At 32.6% G+C, this 14,574-nt stretch overlaps 1 protein-coding gene across 3 annotated transcripts in view; it reads right to left on the bottom strand.

The window, feature by feature from the left end:
* The window catches only part of LOC132931845 (paired box protein Pax-6-like), a 43,694-nt gene that overhangs the window by 12,906 nt on the left and 16,214 nt on the right, over positions 1 to 14,574 (bottom strand). For all 3 annotated transcript variants that reach the window (XM_060997887.1, XM_060997889.1, XM_060997888.1), the window contains 2 exons: positions 12,337 to 12,586; positions 11,269 to 11,449 (listed from right to left, as the gene is read on the bottom strand). In XM_060997887.1, coding sequence (XP_060853870.1) covers positions 11,269 to 11,449; positions 12,337 to 12,586 — 431 coding nt within the window. The remainder of the gene's footprint in view (positions 1 to 11,268; positions 11,450 to 12,336; positions 12,587 to 14,574) is intronic.

Below are 14,574 nucleotides of genomic sequence, written 5' to 3'. Positions count from 1 at the left end.
AAAACAGGGCCAATAGGGTTGTTGCACACACACTGAAATATTTTCTAGTTATTTATGTGCGGTAATTGCGAGCTTTTTAAAAAGAAAAGGGGGATGGAGAATTTTTGTTTGTTTTTCAGCTCCGCTGATAACCAGAGTTCTTTTATTCGTCTATACCTACTATTTTTTTTATTATTCTAATATTGCGTATTATTATTACCCGCACTTCCTACACACCTCCATGCTAACACTTCACCAGAGCTGTGTATATCTCACTAACCTGACACCGCACGAATTCGGTATTTCACTACATTTTTTAAATTAGAGATTTAATTTTAAAATTTTTCAGAAATTCAGAGCTTTGCACCTCCGTTACCAGTTATATAAACAATTTAAATTTTAAATTCCGCGATTATAATATATATCTAATGCTTTGTTGTCGAAACTATACGTATATATTGTATACAATATACTATACAATATAGTATATGTAAGTCTATAACAATAGATAAACACGAAAATAAAATTTATACGTGGATATTTTCGTTTGCAGTACCTATTACGCGTAGTACAAGATAATAATATTATTGTATTATTATAACATCCTACTTGGGCGAATAGACTCGAGGACATGAGAAAATTAAAAAGGAAAAATTCTCAAACTATCTTTGTGATGGCCTTCAGGTTTGATGAAAATTATAATCTGGTTACGACACGACTTCTGCGACGGGGTATGTGCAGGATACGCTGCGACATCTTATAGTCGGAGAGACGCGCTCGGAGGCGCTATGTACTCTTGCTGAAGGGAGGGAAAAAAAGGAATTACTCATATATATACACGAGGGAAAAGTGAAGGGTAGTGAGTTTATATGTATATATGACTATATGATGATACTGGTTTATCATATATATATATTTATATATATATATTATGTACACGTAGAGGGCTGCTCGAAAGACTAAAGGTTTTTGGACCGTGAAACGCGTCGTACTCGTTAAGTGTAATTGCGTTACGTAAACGGCTGCGTAAGTCTGCGCGCGAGCTTTCCTCTCCGCTCCGCTTTTTCGTGTGCTCACGCGCGTCGTGTCGCCGCGACAACCAATCGACGGAGGGGTAGCAAGTCATGTAGCGGAGGGGGTTGTATACGTTTAATATATATATATATATATGCACGGGGTGAATTGCCAGTGACAGCGGAGACATAAATCCTACGGGATAAAAACAACGCGGACCCGGCAGGCAGGGATGTGTGTTTATATATATATATATATATAAAATATACGCGCGGCAGTTAAATAACAAGTGTAATATACGAGGTCGCGTATCCGGCGGCGGTAGTAGAGGAGAGGTAACGAGCTTCAGCAGTGGGGGCGGCCGCGCGTTCAGCGAAAATTAACAACGAAAGACCACCATTTTACTGCCTTCGGGCGGTGGCTTCGTCGTGCACTACATATTATATATATATATGTTTTAAAGACGAATGTTTTTCGTTTAAATTGTTTTTTTCGCCAAAACTGTTTCTAAGCTGAACTCGCAGAGCGATCCTTGATGCTTTTTCACATAATTGAAAATTAATATATTTTCATAATAATATTATATTATAGAACTAGGTGCACATAGCCAACAGTATACCCTAATTTATATTACATATTATACTTTGAACTACTTAAACTCTCCGCCGAAATAATGCGATGCGTTATGTACAATATACATATTATCATATGTGATATATATAATATAAAAGGAAATGTGTTTGAAATCCTATCGTTGGATCGTTTACCTATATTATACTATACCCAAAATATAATGTTTCTAGTGTATTTTATGTTACAAGGGGCAAGTTTTTTGACAGAAGCCTATGTATAATAATATTATGATGTATTATATTGCATATAATTTAGTGGTGGATAGGGTGATTTTGTAATGCACAACAATAAATGTTTAACATTGACGTATACATTACTAAAACAATATTTCCCCACATTAAATAATAAATAGTTATCATTACCCACGAGTAAAAATAATTGTATAGTAAATAGAGAGTAAATTACAAAAAAATTAAGCAATTAAAACTGACAACTGACAATGATAAATACGTATGAAAAATCAAAATAATCGTGCATTCTTCATGTTTTTTAATTATTTCAGTAACAATATGTCTAATTTTATTGATAAAATAAGGGAATGTATCTATCTATATTAATATGTACATAATCGGGTCATATTATGGGCATTAGGACTAAATATTAATAGTCTATGATCGTAATTTATCAAAAAATAAATAATGTATACAAAAAATGATATACCTATTTGTATAAGACTGATATTAAATTATAAAACATTATAATTATTATACAATTACCCAAGCGAAATATTTGCATTTGCTGCGTTATGGTCGTTTAGGAAAGATTAAAATGTACTTGTATCACAAAGCGCGTACAATTAATGCACCATATTAATAACTAGACAGTATCAATATACTTAAATAACTGATAAGCAGCAGTTACTCGTGCCGCTGTAACATTATGTAGATACATACATACGTGCGCGCGTGCGTGTGATATGCGCCGTTATATGATATTATAATATTATAATATATTATATATTGGCAGCATTTTGGGGAGAGAAAACAATGTGTCGGAGAGCGGATTTCTGCGTACGTGCAACATCCATTGATCCGTCACACGTATATATATATATGGTATATGACTTGTGAGGCGTGTGACGCGTGTGCGGCAATAAAATCTGTGACAATATTTATATATATACACGAGTATTATAGTATACTGTATATGATATAGGGGCGGCGGTGACGGTGGATTGCAATTGTGCGACCGTGTGCACTCAGACGTACAGTGTTCGCCTTGTTCTAAATCGCCGAACGGAGCGAAATTACCTCTGGTCGATTCTCAAAGTCTGTGTAGTTACACACATAATATCATATATTATACAATATGTACACTGTACATAATATTATATATTGTGCCTTTTGTACATATCGTAGATACGTATAACAATCTATATTATGTACATGTGTACCTATGTATACTTAGGTATAATATGCATATGCACACTTTATCCACGTGGCATTGTGCATTGTACACGAGATAGAATTAGAGCAGTAGTTGGATGTGCAATGGATAAGGATGCATTTGCTTTACTTAGTATAATTTGTATTTTTATGGAGATGGGATATCTTACAGACTACGATAAAAATGTATTAAAACAATACAATCTATTCCGGACTGCATTTCGAACAACTACGCAGGGCGTGTGTATAAGTTATTATGCTTAAATGAGTTGAATAGCTTTCGATCACAAATTATGTCTCCAAATATATATTTTTCATTTCTACGTTGATTTTTAAATTAACGTGTCAAAATAAAAAATACGTTCCGTACACCTTTAAATTCTATCGTTCGCCCCCCCCCCCAATAATCATTACTTATTATGTTACAAATTATATACTTGACGAGTGTAAGTATATACCTAAGTAAAAATACCATATCAAATACCGGCTATATATAATATATAGGAATAACAATACAATTTTCAATCGAACATCGTAACACTACCTACAATAAAGATAGGTATTTTGTCGATAAAAGATTCCTCATATTTTGAAGAATAGGTACGAGTATTATTTTACAGAAAAAGTATTGTGTTACTCTTAAATGATCAAACCAAATGTTAAAATTGTATCTACAGTCTATACCTTTAATATTATGGAATATTCATTACATTGAAGTATTGGAGTATTGGACGGAGTATTCGCCTTGTAATAACAATAAAGAACTATAATAGATCTCAATGTTTAATATTATATACATGTTCTATAATATTTAATTGGTAAATATTATAATATAGTTTAATAATTATTAGGTAACTATTAATTTTTTAATATAGGTTCATCTCTAATTAATAATTATAGCATACTAATGTATTTTAAAGTATAACAATTAACAATTTACAATATTCTGCTTCTCTGTTAAATAGACCTACATGGTTTTATTATTTCTCTGTATCATATTAAAATTAAATAATCTTTGTGATAACAGATGGGCATGTCATAGGAAAGAATAGAAGACTATAATGTATTATTATAATGGAATAATCACTGCTGCTGCAGTCAGTTGCCTGTGAACAAGAATCTTTTGTCAATCACAATTCACAATAGGTACGTTGTAAAAAATTGAAAATTTGTAAATCATGCGTTCGATATGATATTATATTATATACGACGGTGGAAGCGACAGCGTGACCACAGCGTGAAACGAGATCAGGGGATTGGGGGCCGATATATATATATAAATTATATTATATTATTTAGATCTGCCGGTGCGGTTTCGAATTGATACGATTAAAAAGTTGTGATCGGGGCCCCGGTCGGCGGGGGGGCTCGGATGAAAAAAAACCTAAAATATACGCGTTACATAAAGGGTAGAGGATTAAGGAAAATTTCAAACGGGAACAAAAAAACAGGCCGGATTCGATTATGTGCGGTGACGGACCCCGCGAAAAGCTTAAAAATGTCGCGAGAGACAACAGCAGGAACTGTGTATGCATATAATATATACATATAGAGCCGACGTACATATAAATATACACGGCATACATAGGAGTGTCGGGGTTGAGTCTGCGAACGACAAAGTTTTCCGGACGGCCGAGTTTTTGCATGCACGCGAGTAAATTTAGAAACGTCGTTGGGCTATATAGGCGTCCGGCTATGGGGGGTGGGGAGGCGTATGGATTTTAATAGTATTAGGCCGTGTAATCTGGTCGACGGAATAATTTGTAATATAATAATGTGTTAAAGAGTGCGAGGGATGAATCTAAAATCTATACTCGTGTGTGCGAACGCTGTGGCATAGGGTGCAGGGTGCAGGGCTGTGTACAGTGTATATACGCGTGTGTACAATATGTATGTATATGTATATAAATTGTACGAAGGCTGCAACGGAGAATTCATTATTGCGCGAGGCCTATGCCAACGCCAGATGGGCTAATCAGCTGATCTTTATTATGGGCGACATTCTTCTGGACCATCCGACTGGAAACCGAATAACCGGGGCGAGTGGTTTTGATACGTCAGCCTGCGTTTGACTCGGGACACACGGCTGCGGCGGCGGTGAGTATAGCATATATATACGCACGCCACTGAAAACCGATTTTTATTATATTATTTATTATTATTTTTTACTTTGCTGGTTTTTTTTTTACTCCGTATTTTACCTTATATTTTTTTATGTATTTAACAACAATTTCTATCAGATCCTTTAAGAGCTATTCAATAATCTCGCGTGTTTGATGTCTGTGCCGCTATTTACGTAAACCATCAGTACTGCGTTAATATATATATATATTGTATTGGTTAAATAGATGAAAAATGGTATTTCTAATTATATTTTTAACCAAAAAATAAGAGTGTAATATACGGTTTAAGTAAATGTTGTGTATCTAAAATTAATAACTGTATATTTCTGGTAAATCAGATTTTTTTTGTTTAGATGTATATTCTTAAATCATAAAAAGTATAGTTTTTAAGATACATTTTGGATAGATTTAGTAGTTGGATAGAAAAAAATATGGTGGATCAAATTAAATAACAATTTATTTCTTAATATTTATTGAAAACAATTTAAATACTCCTTTTTTAGTAACTAATCGTTTACAATATGCTGTTAGTAATATTATAATGATCACTTATTTATTATTTTATTAAAAACAATCACATTTTATTATCTATGTCTTGAATTCAATAAAAATGTTTATTGTGTTTAATAATTATATACGTGTTCGGCGTAATATTATTTATTTTGTTTCTAACAACACGAACTTGTACAAAATATATTTATATGTAAGTCAGAAAAAAGTAAAAAAAATATTTTTTCTTGTATATTTGTTATGGTATGGTTGAAGCAAATAATATATTAGACCATTATAACTAACATATAACATTTAACATTTGTTAAATTTAATTTGAATTCATTGCTATAAAATTATTTCAATCCAAACGCATGGCGTCGAGCCTTTTAATTAACGGTGGTTAACAGGGTTTTCAATATAAAATACGATTAAACTCGTTCGCTGCGGGCTTTGGAAGTAGCGGTATCAACAATAGGCTTTAAATTTTGACGAGCCTATTATTTGCGGTTACTGAGGAGTTTTACGCGAAAAAAATGAAAAGATAAAAAAGCGAAAAATCTCCGGGGTGCATTTTCGGAAAGGGGTGTGGGAATAATTTAAAACTAATTGGCGCCGGACGGAAAAGTTTCTTTGTCCGTAACCTATTGCGGTGGAATGGGTGGTGAAAGACATTTCTATAACTGTAAAATATATAGTCATATCTTATTTGAATGACAATGGCTGTATAAAGTTTAAAAGAGGAATTCCTTTTCTTTGTTATTATTACTATTATTATTATTTTGTAGTCCGCAAAATTACAGAGCGCAAAACGTGGCGCGTATACCACGCAACGGGCTTCCGTCCGTGCACACCCGACACCGGACAACAACCCTAAACAGAAGACTTTCAATCGCAACACTCCCCCGCAGTAGTATATATAATATATAGGGTGTGCGCTCAATAATATAATATATTATGTACAATTTTGTTTTATTTTTTTTTATTATTTTTTTTAGGGAAACATTACCGTTGACGTTTATGTAAGCCAGCGATGACAGATGACCCGACTTGGGGCTTCGGACGCTTGACCCCTGTTTACGATGAATTTTCTAGGGTATATATCTAACTAAGCATGTCGCAATCCGTCAACCAGGTGACTAAACGCACACGTAAATAATATTACGAATATTCTCGCATGTATAATGTAACATTCTTTAAAACATATAATATTAATGAACTAAAATAACACAACACTAGCCTATCAGTCACATGTATATTATAATATAAAAATTATTAGAACTAATTCAAAATAGTTGCCAAGTATTAATGTATTGTATACATTATACATATACGCGTAATATACACCATCATAAATAAAAAATCTATAAATAGTGAATATGATATTATTATGTAAATTAATTGCTAAAACCTATTTAGGGTCAATGGTCATTTCACATTTGTATAACGGTATAATAATATGTGTGGGTATTTTATACAATCAACGGCTGTTATCATTTTTTTGTATTAACTATATAGGCTGCACGTATATAAATATTATAATAATATATCAGTTGGAGTCATGATTCAGTGGGAAAAAGGAAATGTAACTAAATGTTTTTTTTCAACAAAATATAATATATCCCTCTAGAATACCGTAGAATGAGCGAAACAAATAATATCCACATGATACACACACGTATATAATATGTCATAATATATTGTGTATAGCTATCCGCGAGTTTCACGTGTTGTTATTTACCGTATAGGTGGAGGAAGTGTTTTTGTACCGGAAATCGAGAGGAAAATATGGCCCCAACGCCGACGGCGCCACCACCGCCACCCTGTCGATACGGATCAATGTTTTAGGCTTTCCCGGCTCGGCCATGTTTTCCCACGACGCGTTTTCCGACCAATCCGCAATAATTTTCCACGCCCTGGTGGTCGCCCCACCGTCGATGGTGTATATATATGAGCACCTTTTATTGCAACCACTACCACTGCGCGTCGTCTTATCACCGACGAGTCCTTTTCTTCCGCAATAGGATTGTGGCGACAAGGCCATGTAAATATTATTAATACACATTAATACATTATAGTGGTACACATATTTAGGTAAACGCGTTGCAGATTTAGCTATGTATCCCTAGTATATGACGTGCATCGTGTCTATAAAGTATAATATTTTTAGCTAGACTATTTTTTACTGTGAATTGTTAATCAAGATTATTTTTTTGAAAATGTTGATGCACCTCAATCGCAAGTAGTGAGCTGTTTCTGAGATATTAAATTTTATATAGGTTTACTTTACGGTTAATAATCCTTAGTAACATTTTTAAATAAAATATAAAATAAATATAATATTTAGTCTTGTGTTATACTTATTATATACTTTTTAACAAACACTTGTGTATAATTAAATTTTTGCTAAATAAATATTATTATTATTATTATATAATTACACAATTATTATGAATTATAAAATTTGAACTAATTAAGTAGATATTCCTAATTTAATTTTCAATTCAAATTTTTTAATGTAGTACCATAAAATAAAATGAATATCAGTGTATATTATATATTGGCTAGAAATACGAAAATCTAGAGTTTTATATTCGATTACACATTATATTATTATATTATGTTAAATTTTAAGAAGCATAAATTTTTTTCTGACGTTATTTACGCATGTGTATACTATATCGATGACGAGTGATTGAACTATTTGAACGTGTACATTATTGTATATACATCGTGAACACAAGCGATTATAAAACACACATAATAATAATAATAATTATAATAATATATTATGGTCCAAAGTGGTTTCGTCGCGAATGACGGCCGCAGTGCTCTTAAAAACAACAAATCGTCGGTAATTGACCCGTTTGGTGAAGAGTCGTGAAAAAAAATATATGGGGAGGAAACCGCATTCACTTCATGTACATATACACACATAATGTCGGGGTAGGTTTAATGGCCCACATCCCAGGAGGACAAACTGCTGCACGAGCGCAACGACCACTCGAACACGCTCTCTTTTCTTCGGTTTGAGCTTTTTCTTTTTTGTTCATGATTAATTCTATTTTTTTCACTTGTAATAATTGGCACCGGCGTCGCGCCCCTTCTCGACCCCCCTGCTCAACTCACTCCATAACATCCCTATATCATAGAAAGAGCCCCCTGACGTCCAATTATTGCTAAAATACCGCAATTTGTTCGAGTTTTACCAACGTGGTAGCATTGTGCTGCAGAGATGAAATGAGTACGTATATTATATTCTTAACGAACATATGAAAAAATATGCTTAACCACATAAAATGTGAACATGCGTATAAAGCAAAACTACACATATATACATTAAATTATATTATTCTCACAACACGTATAATGTATATATACAAGGGTTGACGACGAGGTGTCTCATGGATCGAGCACATTTCTAGATTTGTTTCTAGTATAAAAGAAAAATGTTGTTGTTTATCGTTTTTATTAGTATATTTTTGTTCGCTCTTTGGCCAACAACAAAACACATAATGTACTACAGAAGGTGTATGCCACGAAAACCTTCAGAAAGAATTTATTAATTATTTTTTTGTAGAATTGAAAGAGTTAATTCCATTCCTTCAAACTACAGAATTATTGAATACTCTACCATACCGAATAGTTTATACTCGCTAATTTTAAATAATAATGAATTAAGACGTTTCTATATAATTATAATATGTAGATAATACAGTTGTTAAGATGAAAATAAAAATATTACGTATGTGCAGTTAAAATAATATGGTTAATAGTTTATTCTATTAGCTATATTATTTATTAAATAATACTTTACTTCTATACAATATAACGTATAAAAGCTATATACAAATCTTCATTTTTCTGCAATATGCACTACGTGAGGCCTATAATGAATCAACATTATGTCACAGAATAAAACATCGATATTTATTACAGTATAATATTGTTATGTTGTTCAGATTAAACGTGATACAAAACTAAAAAAAAAATAATATAAATAGGTAAAAAGGTAATTATTTGTAGAATCTTCTAGGTTAGTGCATTTTTCTGTACAGCTGTTTTACAAGACCACTTGAAAACGCACAATATTATATATAATATATATTATATGCAACTGTGCATTATATATTATGATGCTCATCGTCAAGACGGTTGTTGCGATCACACAACAATGTACAATGATGGTCGGAAGGAAAGAAAAAACTTATGTACAATACCTATAATACCTACAAGTAATACACATATACATCATGTATACATACATAACAACAAGAAGGAATAATAATATAATGATAGCTACGCCGAGGACCCGTACAAGTGGCACTCGACAAAAATGTTCATTCATCGGCGAGTGCAGCGCTTATAAGAGACCGGATGATCGAGGTACATATGTCGACGTGATGTATATAGACGGTACTATATAGATCCGAGCCGGCACACAACAGAGCATAAGATTCCTTTTCTATCGTTTTTTCTACTTTCGTATTAAAAAGTAATTCTGCAATATCTGCCCTGCGTATACTTTGCGCAGCACAGAGGCAAAAGATTTATATATATTTTTATACATTGTGTTTGGGATTGAGTGCGACGGTCCGTGAAAACTGGTAACAAAAGTGTACATGTGTGTGTTTTTGATAGGGACGAAAAGGAGAAAACATATTTTACGTTTTATTATTATTATTATTTTCGTCTTTTTTTCTGTCTAAAAGAAGTATCTTTTTCTATACAAAACAGGAGGAGGGGGCGTTTTATTGACTGAATCGATTTGCCTATATATACATTATAGACGACCCTTCGATGAAAATAATAATACCCGTTTTGGGATTGTAACGTCTGAAGGTACCTACGTAGTTATTATAATATTATATCCAAGCGCCGTGTATATATATTATAACAAATAAAATATAATATTATGTAGGTATAATATGTATGAAATAATTCAGACTTTTTTTTTTAAATAGTTACAATAATTATTTCACACGATACGTTAACTTCCATAGGCATTGATTACATTTGAGATATTTTTAACATTTAAACTTCGCAACGCATTTCCAAATACATTCCAACAGGATGCTGCGCAGAAATGGTATAGAGGTCCGAGGCAGTAATAACCAACTATTAATTCAGATCAATGCACTTAGTATAGTGATTTTTAAAACTAATTTAAATTCCTAATTATCTTCTTGATCGTGGGATCACTAGCTGTTTCTAGTTATTTTTATTTCAATTTCAAATAAACAGTTTTCAGACTTAAACAGTAGACATTATTTCTACAAATACCAATATGTTAGTAATAAATGTTGAATTGGAGTATTAAAACCAACTGAAATAAAATCACATCGAAATTCTAAATCGTACCTATATAATATAATTTACTCGATTTCCTGTCAAATTGATCATCAGATAAATTAATTTATATCTACTTAAAATATACCTAAGTACATCTTATATCAACTACTGATAACTGTGAAAGAAATAATATACTAATTTTTAAGTCCATAACATGCAATACTGACACGGTGTTAAATTTTATAATTTATCCACGATCATATTATTATAAAAAAATATTGCGATCATACTAAAATATTATACATTTTTTTATCCATATCGTAAAATAACAGCCAATATATTATAGTACTCACGCTCGGTATGTTGTCGTTGCTACACACCCCTTCGGACAGCAAACGGTCCCTGATCTCCCAAGCGAAGATGGATGGACACTCACGCTTGTAGTCGGCGATCTTGTTCACTACACCATTGGTGGCAACCCGCGGCTTAGAGCCGCCAATGGCACGCGGCTTGATTGAACCGGTTTCGTAATACCTGCGGCGACAAACCAGATATAATATGAAGTTCAGCTTAAAGCGTAAATATACGTTTTGTATTGTAGATGACAATATGATGTATTATATATTTAGGTAATTATCTCATCGTTGTCGAAGTGGAAGTGTCGAAGTAATCATAAATATTAAACACATATGACAGAATACCAAAGATCAACACATTTACCATTCCCATCATCATCATATATAAGTACCTACTACATTTCACGCAGTAGGTATTTTTTAATACTAATACTAAATTATTATTTAGATACTATATATTTAAATATATACATTTATGTAATTAAAATAATTTATAACAATTCTTATAGGTGGTATAACTATTAAATTTAAGTAAAACCTACAAAATAACGCATATAAGACTAAGACAACACATATTATGCGTGTTATTATTTATACTATTTAGTTTTAATTATAATCCCCCGATATATACTTACAATGTAACAGATTTCATTGAAACAATATTAATGAATCTATGATTGATTAAAAGTTAAAAAAAATTAAAAATAGATTACATTGTAGACGAATTAGAAGGTTAAAAAATACGTATAAAACCAATTAAAAGATATAGGTAATATAGATATGTTCATGCTATAAAAGTTTCTTCAAGCTTAAGGAGCAATTATACATCGATCACGCAAATTATATAAGTATTTACAAAATGCATATTATTGCCGATTAATTAATACGGCTTTAATTTTCACCTACGAGCACTCTATAATAATATATAGAACATCTAGATTCTAGAATATAACACTAAACATGTAATGTTTATACTAATATCGGGAATTGAATTTTTATAATTAAAACTTTAATACACCGTATGCTTATTATAATAATAATCAATTGTCTAGATTTAGCACTCACCTGCCAAGTATTTTGGACACACATCCGTTGGAGACCTGCAGGATACGAGATATGTCACACGGTCTGGCACCCGAGTGCGCAAGTTCGACGATTTTTTGTCGCGTCGAGTCCGGCAACGGACGACCATTGACGTACACTCCACCTAGCTGGTTGATACCACTATGACCGGCCGCCGAACAACCGAACAGAGCCGCCGAGCTCTGAACCATCGCCGCGGCCGCTGCCGTCATGTTGCAGTGGTCTGAATCATCTGAAAAAATAATAATTAAAATAATATTACATAAACGGTATTGAACACAGCGAGTTTAAATGGTTTATAATATTTAGAAAGGACATTTTTATAGGATACAAAGAAGTACAGTGTGGTTAAGACTTATGAACGCAAATGGACAATTGGAGTTGAAAAAAATGTAGTAACATGAATTTCTGATTGGCATATATACTTATTGCAGCTATATAATAAAACATCGACAATAAATATATGATCGTGATATTATATAATATACAGAATATTTTAAACAGAATTATCGACAAAAACGTTTCTAAGAGTTAGTGAGTGAGAGAGAAGACCACACACGCAAAATATAACATAACGTCATCCCCTCCGGTGCGTGCTTATCCGACCGTGGCGACGAAAATATTACGCGTGTATTATATTATATGTATAATAATAATATTATATATATATATAATATTATAGTATGTGTATATAAATATATATGCGGGACGTGGGTATTTTCTGATACGGTAGCGGTTTTTATTGTTCGGAGAGAAGTGGGGAAGCAAATTGGATCTGTCACTCAAGTAAAGAGGAACGGCGGCGGCGGTGGTTGTGGAAAAAACACACACACTCTTCGCACACCCGGTGACAGCACCGACTGCAAGCATTCCCACACACTATCGTACTCACCGCGGGGATATTAATTAGTATTGTATATATAATGTATAAGTACGAGTATGTATGTGCGTATGTAGCGAGAGGAGAGATTTAAGCGTCATTGTTCTCGTTTAAATTCAATTGAAATTGTAAAATTGTATTTCTACAGAAAAAGTATTATTTTGCCTGGAATATATTTTATGTTCTATAATAATTTGTCTAATTTCAAACAATTTTGAATAGTTTTAAAGTTGCCTCGTTGCGTTCATTTGTTGTTCGTTATTTTCTTTTAATAACGCTGAAAATTATATTTTTTATACTATAAATAATATCAACGGTCGTAATCAAAGCAGTGCGTTGCTCATAAAAGCGTTCGTTTTAAGGTGAATACAGGTATACCGAACGAGGTAAATTGTTATTAATCGAATCCGCGCTCGTAATATAGGCACGTCTATACAAATCAGACGGATAAGTATATATTATAATATGCACTTTGGACCGTAGCAATAATAATCACAATAATACGATTATTAAATACTCGTTTTTAAATTATTATTACTCGCTGAAACGTGTAAAATACATTTCCAACGGAATACATATATTATTATAATTACATTTGGTTGCCGCCGACGTTTGGGCGCTAACCAAACAAAACAGGTTTCCGTCCCAGACGGATCTTTGAGCGGCGAGTTGATCATAAACAAGTAAACAACGCGCGTTTCTAAATTATTTGATGTATACCAAAATAGTGCCTATATTATTTTTATATCATTATACGTTCGATCAATCAAAATCAAAGTACTACAGTGTATTATACCTAAATGTAATCACACTTCAAAAAATACCACTACGAACGTATTGCACTTATTCGAATAAAATAATTATTGTAATCTGTAAAAATGTATATATTGAATAAACAAAATAGAAATAAGTTTCACTAGTAGGTAATAATAAATAACTCGTAAGTCAATGTGATCTTATGGAACCATCAATAGTATTTTGGACCAAGAATACAATATAGTGGCTGAAAGTAAGATTTTTCATAAAGACTTCGATAAAATATAAATATGTATTACAAAATAATATACAATATTATTATATCAGTAAGTCTATAATATAATATTTTTGTAACGTTCGTAGGGAGTGCAAATTATGTACATGAAAAATTTGTTAGGGTCCGAAAATCGTCTTAAAGGATTGTGTACACCGCGGGGAAGAGTTCAGTTGAAGAGGTTTTTTTCCACGATGGATGCCCGCCAGCATCGGTGTACCTATATATGTATCGTATTTACGCGTGTACGTTTTTGTCACTTGTTACGCGTGATTGTTGTTGGCAACACACGGTGGACCAAATGCACCCT

The sequence above is a fragment of the Rhopalosiphum padi genome, chromosome 1 (assembly GCF_020882245.1).
Source record: "Rhopalosiphum padi isolate XX-2018 chromosome 1, ASM2088224v1, whole genome shotgun sequence".
Taxonomy (NCBI): Eukaryota; Metazoa; Arthropoda; class Insecta; order Hemiptera; family Aphididae; genus Rhopalosiphum; species Rhopalosiphum padi.
The sequence above is the reverse complement of the archived record's forward strand: the minus strand, read 5'-3'. Positions and strand labels throughout refer to the sequence as shown.